This window comes from Tachyglossus aculeatus, chromosome 7, assembly GCF_015852505.1.
Source record: "Tachyglossus aculeatus isolate mTacAcu1 chromosome 7, mTacAcu1.pri, whole genome shotgun sequence".
Taxonomy (NCBI): domain Eukaryota; kingdom Metazoa; phylum Chordata; class Mammalia; order Monotremata; family Tachyglossidae; genus Tachyglossus; species Tachyglossus aculeatus.
This window is the reverse complement of record NC_052072.1, coordinates 52,904,110-52,919,778: the sequence shown is the minus strand read 5'-3', so window position 1 is coordinate 52,919,778 and position 15,669 is coordinate 52,904,110. Positions and strand designations below refer to the sequence as shown.

Genomic DNA, 15,669 nt, shown 5'->3' with positions numbered 1-15,669 from the left:
CAGTGTAGAGATGATAGTTGAAGCCGTGGGAGTGAATGAGTTCACCAAGGGAGTGAGTGTAGATCGAGAACAGAAGGGGACCAAGAACTGACCCTTGAGGAACCCCTACAGTAAGGGGATGGGCGGTGAAGGAGGAGCCCACAAAAGAGATTGAGAATGAATGGCCGGAGAGATGAGGAGAACCAGGAGAGAACAGTCTGTGAAGCCAAGGTTGGATAGCGTGTTGAGAAGAAGGGGGTGGTCCACAGTGTCGAAAGCAGCTGAGAGGTCGAGGACGATTAGGGTAGAGTATGAGCTGTTGGATTTGGCAAGCAGGAGGTCATTGGTGACCTTTGAGAGGGTAGTTTCTGTGGAATGTAGGGGACGGAAGCCAGATTGGAGGGGGTCGAGGAGAGAGTTGGCATTGAGGAATTCGAGGCAGCGTGTGTAGATGACTCGTTCAAGGAGTTTGGAAAGGAATGGTAGGAGGGAGATAGGGTGATAACTAGAAGGTGAGGTGGGGTCAAGAGAGGGTTTTTTTTTAGTATGGGAGAGACGTGGGCGTGTTTGAAGGCAGAGGGGAAGGAACCAGTGGAGAGTGAGCGGTTGAAGATGGAAGTTATGGAGGGGAGAAGGGACGGAGCGAGAGATTTCATAGGATGCAGGTGCATCTGCCGGGGTTTCAGAGTTGATGAGGGTAGAGATTATACAGTGACTGATGATGATGAGATCGTGGGTGTGTGTCCAAGTTGATGAGTGGGTGAGCCGGGGTGGAGCAGGAGGTCAGTGGAGTGGAGTGATAAAAAGCGGGCAGCAGAAGGGTCATCAGGAACATCTGTGTGGATATTGAAGTCCCCAAGGATCAATGTGGTGCTGGAGAAAGAGAGAAGGAATGTGAAAGAGGACAATGAGTGTGTTGAGTTGCTCTGCAGGTCTTTTAAGCCATGTACATAGTTGGTTTAAATATCTGTAGCTGAAATGGGCAAGTGGCATTTGACCTGCCAAGCATTTTTCCCAAGCATCAGCTAGTTTGTGTTCTTTTAGAATTGAATATAACACTGTTTATTTTTCATACAGGTTCGAATCATACCTTTACAGCTGCAACGGTTATTTGCCCAACTTCTGCTCTTAGATCAGCAGGCAGCATCCACAACGGATCTCACTGACAGCTTCGGATGGGACAGCAGCGAGGTATCCTATAGCTGGAGACTTGGTCTCGTTCCACATTTTTGAAGAAAGGATCGAATCTGTAAACTGAAATTCTCTTTTTCATTTCTGGCTGTAGTACTTTTGTAGTCGTCTTTCCTCTCTCCCTTTTTATTTATAAACCTCCCAAGCCCTTGAGGAACATATTTTCCATTAAGGATGGGGAAGATGTCTTTTCTTTCATTGAGATATAATTTCCCTGAGCTTATTCAGATGGGCGCTTATTGTTTTTCTTCTCACTGCACTCTCCTTTTGAGCCGAGCCATTCATGTAGTGGTCTGGTTAACAGTGATAGTAATAATAATAACAATGATAATGTTGGGCACTCAAAACTAATATCCAGGGATCCTTAGGCATTTAATGCTCTAAATTACATGATTCTCAACCAGTGGAATATAGCAACCCTGTGAAATTTGAGAACCTCCTCAGATGCTTACTGGTCACAAAATGCTTACTGTGCTAATCTTTGATTTTAGGGCTTATACGTAGGCATGTGTCTCTGTACTTTCAGTAAAATCAGTTACGGTAATACAGTTTTCATTTGTCAATCGTGGAAACCCCCCTCGATTGACAAAACCGCAGCTTGTAGCCAAAGGCTTAAGGGACAAAGGGGTTTAAGGAATATGTGGCACTCGTCAAATCAAGCGAAATTCACCATTTGTGGAAGAACCCAACATTCTAAACCTGTTAGGCAAAACTCTATTCAAATTGCAAGGAAGGTCTGTAAAATTAGAAAAATCAGATAAGACACAGTCCCTATGCCTCACTGGGCTTACAGTGTAAGTAGAAGGGAGGACAGATATTGAATCCCCGTTTTTACAGATGAGGGAACTGAGGCACAGAGAAGCTGTGACTTCCCCAAGGTTACACACAGCAGGTAATGGGCAGAGCTGAGACTAGAACCCAGGTACTCTGACTCTCAGGCCTGTATTCTTTCCACTTACACGAATGAAGAAATAAGTGATATCACAGGATAATAGTAGTAATTATAAATCCATTGTTTACTCCTTTAAACTTTCATAGTAGAAAAAGGCTCCGTTAGAAGGACATTTGGGTCCATTTTTTGTTAAGACTGTTTTGCGTTTCCTTTTTTACAAAAAGCTGCATTTTAAAAAGCAATAATTTCACCAAGTGCTTCCCTTTTTTTTCCCTTTTGGAAGGAAATGAGGCAACATGATGTGCAGGAACTGAATCGGATCCTCTTCAGTGCTTTAGAAACTTCCCTCGTGGGCACTTCTGGTCATGACCTCATCAATCGCTTGTACCATGGAACAGTTGTCAACCAGATTGTTTGTAAAGAATGTAAGAACATCAGTGAGAGACAGGTGAATTTGCAGCATATTTCATTCCTGCTGTTAACTTTGTATGCATAGAGCCATTCAATGTTTGGGATATAATGAAGGGGGTGGGGTAAGAAATAACCAATCACCCTGGTAAGCCCCACTTTTGGGAATTTTCCAAGTGTTCCACCCCATCCTGACAATTATTAGAGAGATCTGTCGATGAGGGGTGGGTCCCATTCTACTCTGGAACTTGTAGTTTCGACAGCAACATAATTAGAAATAGAGTGTGCTGCCGTGTTTCTGCTGCCAGATCATTGAGGGCCTAAACTGAGCACTGTTTTTCATTTCATTGTTCCCTTTCCTTTTTTTGTTTTGAGGAAGCAGAACCACTGAACCCCTTTTGTTTGACAATCTGAATTTTCAGGTGAATCAGAATAATTTTTAAACAGAGAGCTGTTCAGATACTTTGCTCCTAAGTTGTATTAACCAATTTTTCAGTAATAGGCAGTTTTAGTAATAGGCAGTGAGGTAGAAGGGCCAAATATCAGTCTTGAATATCATTTGCATTTCCTGTGTAAATATAAAATTATCACCAAATCCCATAATACCTTCTAGGGTTTTGGTTGAGACTTCTTATTTTTCTGGGGTTTTGTAATTTTTTTTTTCGTCCAGGGACACTACACAAGTTCTATAGGGTGAAATTTACTTGATACTGATGGACTGCATTTTGTTTTTTCTATTGTTGCTTCTATCTAATGGGGCAAAGAAAAGAAGGGACTGTCCTAATTTAATAATGATGGCATTTAAGCGCTTACTATGTGCGAATTCTTACTATTCTATTTATTTTATTTTGTTAGTATGTTTGGTTTTGTTCTCTGTCTCCCCCTTTTAGACTGTGAGCCCACTGTTGGGTAGAGACTATCTGTATATGTTGCCAACTTGTACTTCCCAAGCGCTTAGTACAGTGCTCTGCACACAGTAAGCGCTCAATAAATACGATTGATTGATTGATTGATTGATTGAAAAGTGAAAATGAAAATCTATTAATTATTAAAGCAAACACTCCTTTTCAGTGCCCTTTGCTTAACTCCATTCTCATTGGCCTTGTTTTTTAATATCAGTTAAGTGAAGATTTTTCTTAAAAAATCTTGAAGATTTTTGCTGGCTTTATTTCACAATGGGCAAGATCTTGGGAAACTCATTGACAAGAGGAAAACCCATTTTCTCTAGTGTCAGGATAGAGGACAAAAATTTCCCTCCCCACCCCATACTATCTCCGGAAAGTATACCCAATTTAGAAACCTCCTCCCTCTATCATAGCTAGCTTATCGAGTCAGACACTCATATCCCCTTCTGAGAAATGTTTGGAAGTATCTCTTTGAAGCAAGACGAATCTTAGCAAATGTCTTTATTCCCAGTGGCATCTGAATGAGTAGAAACTAAGCGATTCCTGATATAGTCCCGTCTTGAACAGTTGTCCCAACTTTCTCTGAGCTTGTAGGTAGGTCAAAACAAGAAAGTAGTCGAATCCTTGCCCAGTGATGGAAATTAGAGGCCCATTCCAATCTCATCAGCTACTCTTTTGGAAAAAAAGTTATCTTTTCGCGAGTGGAATGAGCCAAATTTCTTTTCCTCCTAGCTATCCTGGGTGTGTTTCTTTCCAAAATAACATTCTCTAATATGCTCTATTATGAGGCATGTTTGCACTGTTCCCCCTCTAAACTGTAAGCTCGTTGTGGGCAGGGAATGTATCTGTTTATTGTTATATTGTACTCTTCCAAACGCTTAGTACAGTGTTTTGCACACAGTAAGCTCTCCATAAATATGATTGAATGAAAGAATGAGTCAATGGATAGAATGCTGTTGGGGAAATAGGGAATGTTTGCCTGACAACATACATCTATTTGAATAGTGATGTAATGTGAGAGGAAACAGTTGTACCTATGCACATGATGTTAATTCAGGCATGAGTATTGTAACATGAGCTTTCTTTAACATGAATGTGACTGTAACTCCTGGGTTATAGGAGAATAGACCATAATATCCTTGGTGCAGTTTTTCATTCTAGCTGGCCCAAAAATCACCATTTAAATTTCCATTCCATATGTACTAACAGCGTGGCTCAGTGGAAAGAGCCCAGGCTTTGGAGTCAGAGGTCATGGGTTCAAATCTCGGCTCTGCCGATTGTCAGCTGTGTGACTTTGGGTAAGTCACTTGACTTCTGGGCCTCAGTTCTCTCATCTGTAAAATGGGGATTAAGACTGTGAGCCCCCCGTGGGACAACCTGATCACCATCTAACCTCCCCAGCACTTAGAACAGTGCTTTACACATAGCAAGTGCTTAATAAATGCCTTCATTTTTAGTATTATTATTAAATTTACAGAATCATTCAGAAAGTATAACATTCATAAAATAGGTATCTTTTGATCTCTAAGTTTGGAGATTCTTGAAATAATTTCTACTAGCGTTTCTTAGAAATTGGTAAAAAGGGGTCAGTCTTTATTACATCAGGCAATTATTCCCAAAGTTTCCATGTGGGCTAAATTGCCACAGAATAAATTAAGGGAGAGGAGTAATGAATGATAAGCCGTCTTGATGCATCTATTTGGCAAACTATTGCCAACAGAATATTAGAAGTGGCTGCTCTTGCTTCCTTTTTCGCTGTTTCTCAGTGTGTTGCTTGAGGGCAGAGATCATTTTACTCATGCCCAGTATAGGATTTAAAACAATAGACATTTAGTAAAGAAGTTATGTCCCATTTTTATTTTTTTGCTTTCATGTTATTCAGGTACAATTTAGAGTCTGGTATTATCATTATTATTATTATTTTATTTAAGCGCTTATTATGTAGCAAGCACTATGCTAATACTGGGGCTGGTACAAGTTAATCAGGTCAGACACAATCCACGTCCCACATGAGCCTCACAGTCTAGAGGAGAGGGAGAACAGGTCTTTAATCCCCATTTTACAGATGAGGAAACTGAGGCAAGGAGAAATTAAGGGACTTCTCCAAGGTCACACAGCTGACAAGTGCTGGGGCTGGGATTAGAACCCAGGTCCTTCTAACTTCTAGGCCTGTGCTGTATCCATTAGACTACGCTCTATAATAATGATAATCAGGTTGGACACAGTCCCTGTCCCAAATGGGATTCAGAATCTAAGTAGGAGGGAGAACAGGAATTCAGTCCCCATTTTATAGATGAGGCAACTGAGGCCCAGAAAAGTTAAGTGACTTTCCCAAAATCATTCAGCAGACGAGTGGTAGAGCTGGGATTAGAACCCAGGAATTCTGCCACACAGCTTCTAGACATATGCGAGAAGACTAGATAGCTACTCTTTAATTGATTCCTTCTTTTCTAGTTGTTTTTAGACACACACCTCAAGTTTACCTCGCAGTCTTAGTAAAAAAGCCACTTTTGAAATTAAATTTGCCTCATATATTTGCATTCTGTTTTATTTGTGCATGGTGTGATCGTTACAGGAGGATTTCTTGGACCTAACTGTAGCTGTCAAAGATGTATCCGGTTTGGAAGATGCTCTGTGGAACATGTACGTAGAAGAGGAATTCTTTGACTGTGAAAACTTGTACCATTGTGGAGCATGTGACAAACTGGTCAAAGCAGTAAAGGTAAAACGTTAACATTTTCCATCCGTCGTTCACAGAGAGACCAGTGGAGAAAGGCAAGTTTAGTGAATGAACAGCAAGGTAGCCTGCGAGGCTAATCACAGATTGCCTCCACTTCAAAAGTTCTCTCCAAGGTATCTGTCTTTCATCCAGTGGAGGAGTCTGCAGGCAGTTCTCTCGGGTACCCGAGAAGTGGGATACAGTATATATAGCTTTATTATGGTCCTTATGATCTAGAAGACCTGCTGACTGATTTCTTTATTGCCCTGAGCTCATCAGGTTCCCCTTAATCTTCTGCTATGTACTTTATCTTGCATCCATCTGATGCTGCTATTTACAGCTTTGTTCTAGATGGAAGTGTAAGTAAATGAAAGCATGTTACCCTGACTCAAAGCCAGCCCAGGATAGGACAGCATGTCTCCTCCAGGAGGCCTTTTGTGACTAAGCCTTCCTCTTCTCCCACTACCCTCTGCACCACCCTTTATTCACCCCTCCCTCAGCTCCACAGCACTTATGTACATATCTATAATTCATTTATTTTATTAATATCCTTCTCCCCCTCTACTGTAAGCTTGTTGTGGACAGGTAATACCAACTTCTTATATTGCATTCTCTCAAGCTCTTAGTGAAGTGCTTTGCACATAGTAAGTGCTCAATAAATGCAGTTGATTGACTGGATGTGTCTTCCCTTCCTTTTTTTGCCTTTACCCTTCTCTTGGTCAACTCAAAAATACTGTGATCCTTTTAGTTGTGGTGAGGCTAATTATATCAGCTTATTAAGAAAGGTTTTTCAATTCACCAAGTTTGTACTGTTGGTTACCGTTTAGAAATCTAGAGAGGTATTACATTTGTTTACTGAAAAGGCACGTACAGATACATATAGCTCATATGTTTAGATATGTCTACAATGGTGGTGAGTTTACAATTTTGCATATTGGAAAACTGATTAAAATGGATAATTCATTCCTTGCTCTAATAACTAGTTTTCAAGAACATCCTTTTTTTTTCTTTTTACAGTCTGCCAAATTGCGTAAGCTGCCTCCTTTTCTTACTATTTCACTGCTAAGATTTAATTTTGATTTTGTCAAGTGTGAGCGATACAAGGAAACAAGCAACTATACATTCCCTCTGCAGCTCAATCTCAAGCCTTTTTGTGAGCAGGTTTGAACTACTTTTTTTTTAAAAGCTCAATTTTTCTCCTTCCAGGAAAAAGAATTGACATTTGTTGCTTGTATTTCATTTTGCTATGCTTGTTCCAATGACTTCTGTAAAATAATTCATTTTAGTTTCATTGCTTAGCATACCCCTGTCCTTCATAATGAACTTCCTTTTCATGAGAACCTTTCCTGAAATTTTTAGATTGAGTGAATTTTTTTCCATCGGTTTAAGGGAATTAAAACTAAAGGAAGAAGGGAAAACATTAATGTATATCAGATTAGTTTAACTCTCCACCTAATTATCAAATTTGGGTTTTGTATGTGAATACAAATATAACCTTGTCAGTTGTTGTCAGAGGTAAATATTCTTTCTCCAGAGGGCTTAGTTTTATCTGCTTCATGGGAATGGGACATTTTCATTTTTTGGAAGAGCCTTGTAAAAACCTTACTGGAAATCCTTTTCTCTTGAAGAAGTGGAACATTTGAATATGGATTTGCAGAGAAAGGGCAATCATCAATTTTGAACATAAACAGCCTATATGTCCTATTTGGTCAAATTAGCACTAAGTCAGTGAGTGTTCCAGTGAACATTGTGAAAATTCATATTCATTAACTGTTTAATCTTTGGGTTTATGAACCTTTTTGACTTTACTTCAGGGATGCTAGTCATGCCTTGCCAGTTGGTTCCAGAAAACAATTTTGCCACTTGGCCAACTGAATAAAGTTCCAGCTGTTCATCTTTATCTGCACTAGATACAGCAGCTCTGGACACTCTAGAACATTTTCTCTAGTTATTAGACTCAATGAGAATCACTTTGTAATTGTTTTCCACATTTTGTTGTTGGAAAGGTCTTCCAGCAAATGTCATCATTAAAAGGGGATAAAGAAGTGTTTTGTAAATAGTCTTTAATTATAGTAAAGTAACAGCATTTTAATTAATTTGCATAACTTCCCAGTACTCACTGATATTTTATGCTGAAATAATGAATTTTTTTTCCTTCTGCTTCACAACAACTTATTAGGTGGGTGCATTGTTAAATGAAAGTCTTCAATACCACTAGTGGAGATGTTTAATGAAGTTATGTGTTTTTTTAAAATACCATTGTAGAATATCAATATATCATCTTATCTGTTAACGACTGACAAGAGTGTTTATTACATTCAGAGACAAATAATTGTCCATTGAAAATTTTAGATAGGGTAGACATTTTTAAAGTTTACACATATTAACCAAATCAGTACCCCCATTATTTTAAAACTAGGGACAACCCCCCCTCAGTCTTATTTTTAAATTTTCTTTTATGTTAGTATTCATATTTTCAGTGGCAAAGGATATTTAATTTGGTTTATGAATCCATCCTGAGTCTTTGAAGGAATCTCAGGGTTTTTTTATTGATCTCCTATTGAGAACAATGCACTGTACTAACTGCCATGTCAATTAAAGTCCATTTGCTTCATTTGTGTGTTGCATAATCAATATTTTTACTGTCATCAATAATAGTAACAATAATGACAATTTGTTAAGCACTTATTATTGCCGGGCACTGTACTAAGTGCTGGGGTAGATACAAGCAAATCGGGTTAGACACAGTCCTGTCCCATGTGGGGCTCAAAATGTCAATCCCTATTTTACAGATAAGGGTACTGAGGCCCAGAGAAGTAAAGTGACTTGCCCAAGGTCACACAGCAGACAAGTGGCGGAGCCGGGATTAGAACCCATAACCTTCTGACTCCCATGCCCTTGCTCTATACACTATGCCATGTGAGCCTGTTGTGGGCAGGGATTGTCTCTCTTTATTGCTGTATTGTACTTTCCAAGTGCTTAGTACAGTGCTCTGCACACAGCAAGTGCTCAACAAATACAAATGAATGAACCAATAGAATCAACATGTATTGAACTGTGATATTTGGCAAGTTTGATCATTTTTAAATATCAAATATTTTTTTCAAAACAATTTTCTTTCTACCCTATTAAGTGCCTGGAATTTATTTGGTCACCTAAGAACAAGTATTACACTTGGTATCACCTGATTTTATCATAAGGGTTATAAACAAATTTTGGGGCCTTTTGTTGAAGTATGTTTTATTCACCCTGCTTGGAGAAAGCCACAGGTTCACTGGCAAATTGTGATTTGAGTAGGAATGAATATATACATTTTAATATGCTGAGAATGTTGTACTAAAAGTGAACAAATTGATATTTAAGTTTAGCATCACGTTTTCCGGTTGCTGAAATAATACTGAGTACTACGTTAAGAACTTCTTTTACCATAAATTGCTAGAATTCAAACCTTTCTGTTTACACTTGGGCAGCTAGACACAGCTGGTGAAATACAGGCACCAGACCGACTTTTACATCTTTAATTTCATTGTCTCCCACAATAATTCATTTCTTCTCTTCCTTGCCTCAGTACCCCCACCATCTCCCTCCCTAATTCTCGAGATCTTACCAACCACGCTGCTTCTCAAGCCTGTCACCTTGACATGGTGCTCAGCTTATCCCTCGTTTGGTAACCTTGGCATCATCCTCGGCTCATCCTTCATTCAACCTGCACATTCAACTTATCACCAAATCCTGGAGGTTTCATCTTCACATTTCTAAAATCCACTCTTTCCTCTCCATCCAAACTGCTTGCTACCCCACAGATCCAAGCACTTATCCTATCCTGAAGGGTTGGGAGTTTGGCTGGTTGTAGCACAAAGAGCACAAGCCTGGGAGTCAGAAGGTTGTGTGGTGTAATCCTAGCTCTACCGCTCGATTCCTGCATGGACTTGGGCAAATCACTTCAGTTCTCTGTGCCTCAGTTCCCTCATCTGTAGGATGGGAGTTGGGACCAGGAGCCCTATGCGGGACAGGGACTGTGTCCAACCCTATTTGCTTGTATCCAATCCAGTTAGTATAGTGCCTTGCACATAGGAAGTGCTTAACAAATACCATAATAATAATAATAATTGCTAACAATAATGGGCTCATAATCCTGGACCACACCAGACACCGACCCTATTCCCTCCCCTCGATTCTCCTCCATCCTCCTCAACCAAATACTGGCCCTGTTTCCCCTCCCCCTACAGCAGACATTGGTCCTATTTCACCTCCAGGTAGGATCTTAGGACCACATTCTTCACAGGTCCAAGTGCAGAGATGTCGCAGAATGGAGAGCAAGCTGGGGAAAAGAGGGCTCAATTGGGGAAGGTCTCTTGGAGGAGACTGACTTTGGAAGGCGGGGAGAGGAGCTGTCTGGTGTAGATGGAGCGGGTAGGAATTCCAGGCCAGAGGGAGGATATGGGAAGGGGGTCGGCAGCGAGCTAGACGAGATCGAGGCAGTGAGCGAGGTAGCGCTAGAGGAGCGAAGCGTGCAGACTGGGTTGTAGTAGGAAATCAGTGAGGTGAGGTAGGATAGGGCGAGTTGAGGGAGAGCGTTAAAACCGACGGTAAGAAGTTTCTGTTTGATCCCCATTTTACAGATGAGGTGACTGAGGCATAGCAAACGTATGTGACTTGCCCAATATCACACAGCAAAGTGGTAGAGAAAGGGTCAGAACCCACGTCCTCTGACTCCTGGGCTCGGGTTCTTACCACTAGACCCCGCGGCTTATTCTTAGTCCTGTCTTCCTGTGAGAATGGGTTCCGCATGTTTACCATGGAGGAGAGTAGTAATATTACAATAATAATTGTACTTGTTAAGCCCTTACTATGTACCAAACACTGTTCCATGTTCTGGGGTAGATACAAGTTAATTCCCAGACTGAGCCCCCTCCTTCCTCTCCTCCTTCTCCCCCTCCCCATCCCCCCCACCTTACCTCCTTCCCCTCCCCACAGCACCTGTATATATGTATATATGTTTGTGCATATTTATTACTCTATTTTACTTGTGCATATTTATTCTATTTATTTTAATTTGTTAATATGTTTTGTTTTTTGTCTGTGTCCCCCTTCTAGACTGTGAGCCCGCTGTTAGGTAGGGACCGTCTCTATATGTTGCCAACTTGTACTTCCCAAGTGCTTAGTACAGTGCTCTGCACCCAGTAAGCGCTCAATAAGTATGATTGATTGAATGAATGAACCACTTTGTTGGTAAAATAGACATTAGCAGGCTCAAAATTTCAAGTCACTCCTTTACTTCACCTCTTTGCTACTCTCTCCCTCCTCAGCCGTCTCAAGAGATCTCCCTCCTTCTCTCTATCCCTTCTCTATCTCTGCTCTTTTATCCCACTACCTGTATCTCTAACCCCATTCTTTCTCATCTCTTAAAAGCACCCTTTCTGCTGTCTTCAGCTCATTTCAGTCTTCAGGCATGACTGAAGAATTCTCATGATCCCACAGGCCTCCTGCTCTCTTACCTGCCTTTGTTGTCCAAAGTTATTAAAAGGAGTTTTTTTACATCCACCCCCTTCACTCGCTCTGTCAACTCTTTTCTTGTCCCACTACAGTGGGTTTTCCCCAACTTCACTGTACCAAAACTGTACACTACAAAATCATCAACAACCTTCTCAAAGCCAACTCCAATGGGTTTTCTTCTGTCCCAGTTGGCCATGCCCTGTCTGCTCCCTTCGCCACTATTGGCGACTTCTTTTTCTGGAGAATGTTATTAGATCTTGCTTTTGGCTGAAGCAATGCTCTCTTGGGTCTTCTCTTACCTCGGACACACTCTTTCTTTCGCTGGCTCTTCACTTCACATCCCATAACTCTTAGCATCCCTCAAGGCTGTTTTGTGTCCTTTACTCTCCTCGGCCTATACTCACTGTCTTGGGGAGCTCATCCATTTAAATGGCTTCAACTACCTCCTGAGCAGGTAACTCATCCATCTGACTCTCCAGCAATCCAATCCTGCAACTCCATTTGCCTCCAAGATATCTCCATCCACTTAGGTAGCCCGTTGGCCCTTTTAAGACAACATGGCCAAAACTGAACTTGTCCTCTTCCCTCCTCTCAGTCGACACCACCACCATACCTTGCCTGTAATTAAAGTTGGCAACCTTAATGTCATCCATCTTAGACATCCAGTCAGCTGTTAAATCCTGCCAGTTCCACCTCCATGATATTTCGTGGATCTACCCCCTTCCTCTTCATTCAGACAGGATAAACTTCTGAAACGTTACTCAGCAACTCTCCTCAGAAGCGCCCAACTTTCCACACTCTCCCTGTATCAATAAAAATTACTTAATCTTGACTTCAAGGTGCTTGGCTAGCTCTCTTCATTTTGCATATTGGCTATCCTCACCCTCTCTTCCCCAGCTCGCACTCTTTGCTCCTCACAAACCCACTTCCTAATTTACCCACCTCCAGTCTGCCAGACATCGCCACCATCAAAATCCTCTGAAAATCCCACCTCCTCAGTGCTGCAAATCACAGCAATTCAACAGCCACCCCTAGCACTTAGAATTTATTTACACCCATCCTCGGCGCTTTGGTATAGATGTATATTTGAACATTCAATTTATTCTGATTCCAATGTTTGTCAGTCAATCAATCAGTGGAATTTATTGAGCATTTACTATGTGCAAGCCACTGTTCTAAGCACTTGGTAGTGTTAGCAGTCACGTTCCCTGCCAAATATTTTTTGTTTGCATCCTACATTAGGTGCAGGAAATGTGTCGAGCTTCTGTTGTATCACCTCAAGCATTTAGTACAATCCATTGCACTCAGGTGCTCAATAAATTCCAATACTACTATCACTACTATTACTGAAAGCAAATATTGAATTTGGAGGTACCACGCATTTGTGTTACTTCGTTTTCTGGTTGAAACATGTAAGAATGCATTTATTATTTTTTCCTCTTTAGAGTGAGTTGGACGACTTAGAGTATACCTATGATCTCTTCTCCGTTATCATACACAAAGGTGGCTGCTATGGTGGACATTATCATGTATATATTAAAGATGTTGATCAATTGGGAAACTGGCAATATCAGGTAAGTTTGGACGTTAACTGCTGTTCCACATACTTCACTACCTTTTTGAGTGTCTGGGGTGAAGCATTATCACACTGTCATTTGAGGTGGTTTTATGTCCCCCATCCTCTTTCCCCACCCTCTTTCCCTGAGTATCTATCTGTTCTGTGGTCCACTGACAGGTATTGGAAGCTTCCATAATCAAGAGCAGCCTAGTAAACCGTGAGTTTCTAGCCATTGACCCCATAACCCGGAAGACGCTCTATTAGGTGACCATTTTTCTCCTGTTCCTGATTCCTGTAGTGGTACTGAGCTGCTCTGTTGACTTTTGACATCTGGTATTTTCAGAATCAGTGGACTTTGACCTCTGCCTTAAAGTTGCCAGGGACTGGGGCAGCGGCATTTGTGAGGCGCATTTAGGGAGAAGTAAAGGCTCCTCTGCAGCCAATAAGGTCTGTGAAGAATGATTTGCGGGAGAGGAGAGATTGATAGAATCAGTCTCCCCTCCATTGTTTGTCTCCATGTCTACTCATGTGGCACTTGTGGCTCTTCTTCCGCAGATGTGGATAGAAAGTTTCTGGATCAGAACACGTGTGTTTGCTATCAATACAGATTGTGGTGTTTTCCTCCTAGAGATTTGTGTGCAAATAGAAAGCCACCAGATCCAGCAAGAGAAAGTGTACATAGCTATCATTTCTTCTTTCCAGCTGCGCTACCGTCTTCACCTCTATCCATGTTTTACCCATTGCAGCTCGAAATCTGGAAAACCTGGCTTCTGCCCTCAGCCAGGTATTGCTTGCAAAAACAAAATAACACCAGGGGAAACCTGCTCTTTCCCCTCCTCCCACTCCCAGGATTGCACACTTTGTTTCCAGGGTTCAGTTGGTCTTAAAGAGATGTTGGTTAAAGCTGGCAGTCAAGCAAGATCACTGCCTCTGTACTATTTTGCCTCCATCTTCCCATCTTTGCCTCCCATATTCCCCCTCCATTATTGATAAAATGGAGACAAGTCTTGTTCTTCCTAGAATGGATCATTTCAGGGTCCTATATGGTGAGATGTCCTGGCTCCTCATCCTCCTTTGCAGAGCCATAGTTATCCTTTGGACTTGCTTTTATATTGTGAGTGATGGGGACCCTATTTTGGCTATTTTTTGTAGGAAGAAGTTGCTCATGAAAGTACTCTGAACAGCCCAAATGATCAGAAAGAACCTAAAACTTGCCAAGAAATAGACAATCCACTGTTAGTCCTTGAAGCAATTATTTTACAGGTATGATGGATAAGTATGATTTGATTTGTAGAGGAGTTATATTGCTACCATTTATAAAGAGTGTTGTGACGCCTGGCTCTAAGCTTTATTTGGGATTCTCAAGTCTGAAGGGAGGACGGATTGTATTTTTCTTTTATTTGATTATCTCAAATGTGACCGATTAGCCATTTCAGCAGTATTTGAGGACCTCTGTGCAGGGATCTGTACTAGGTGCTGAGAGAACATAACAAAAAGAAAGCATGACACCCTTGAGGTCTGCTTACAATCCAGTCATCCCTCCTCACCTGCTTCTCTTCTTTGTACAATCAATCAATCAGTCATATTTATTGAGCACTGTACTAAGCGCTTGGGAAATACAAGCTGGCAACATAGAGCGACAGTCCCTACCCAACAGTGGGCTCACAGTCTAGAAGGGGGAGACGGAGAACAAAACCAAACATACTAACAAAATAAAATAAATAGAATAGATCGGTACAAGTAAAATAAATAAATAAATAGAGTAAAAAATATGTGCAAACATATATACATATATACAGGTGCTGTAGGGAAGGGAAGGAGGTAAGATGGGGGGAGGAGGTAAGATGGGAAGTCTTCACTTCCCCTAAAACCACCTCCTAACTGTAGTCTCATCTTGTCTATCCCTGATCCCTTTCTCAAACTGCCTCCAGGGCCTGGAATTCCCACCCAACTCCTCCACACCTCAACCCTCCCCACCTTCAAAGCCCCTCCCCACATCCTACCTCCTCCCACAAACCTTCCCTGACTAACTATCCAGTCCCTGGATCTTATCCACAAACAGTTCAGCTACCTAATAATAATGATGGAATTTATTAAAGGCTTACTATGTGCAATGCACTGTTCTAAGCACTGGAGAGGTTACAAGGTGATCAGGTTGTCCCACGAGGGCCTCACAGTCTTAATCCCCATTTTACAGATGAGGCAACTGAGGCACAGAGAAGTTAAGTCACTTGCCCAAAGTCACACAGCTGACAATTGGCGGAGCCGGGGTTTGAACTCATGACCTCTGACTCCAAAGCCCTTGCTCTTTCCACTGAGCCACGCTGCTTCTCTATCTCCTGCCGCACCTCTCATTGTGGGCAGGGAATGTGTCTGCCAACTCTGGTGTATTGACCTATTCAAAGCGCATAATAATAATAATAATAATAATAATGGTATTTGTTAAATGCTTACTTTGTGCCAGACACTTTGCTAAGCGAATTGGGTTGGACACAGTTCCTAGCTCATAGCTCAATCCCCA

The 15,669-nt window shown here is 41.4% G+C and overlaps 1 protein-coding gene across 1 annotated transcript in view; it reads left to right on the top strand.

Moving 5' to 3' along the window:
* USP40 (ubiquitin specific peptidase 40) overlaps window positions 1–15,669 on the top strand; it is a 76,004-nt gene that overhangs the window by 11,328 nt on the left and 49,007 nt on the right. Inside the window, exons 4-9 of the mRNA XM_038748941.1 lie at window positions 1,057–1,170; window positions 2,346–2,510; window positions 5,951–6,097; window positions 7,112–7,255; window positions 13,036–13,164; window positions 14,301–14,411. Of these exons, the coding sequence (XP_038604869.1) occupies window positions 1,057–1,170; window positions 2,346–2,510; window positions 5,951–6,097; window positions 7,112–7,255; window positions 13,036–13,164; window positions 14,301–14,411 (810 nt within the window). The remainder of the gene's footprint in view (window positions 1–1,056; window positions 1,171–2,345; window positions 2,511–5,950; window positions 6,098–7,111; window positions 7,256–13,035; window positions 13,165–14,300; window positions 14,412–15,669) is intronic.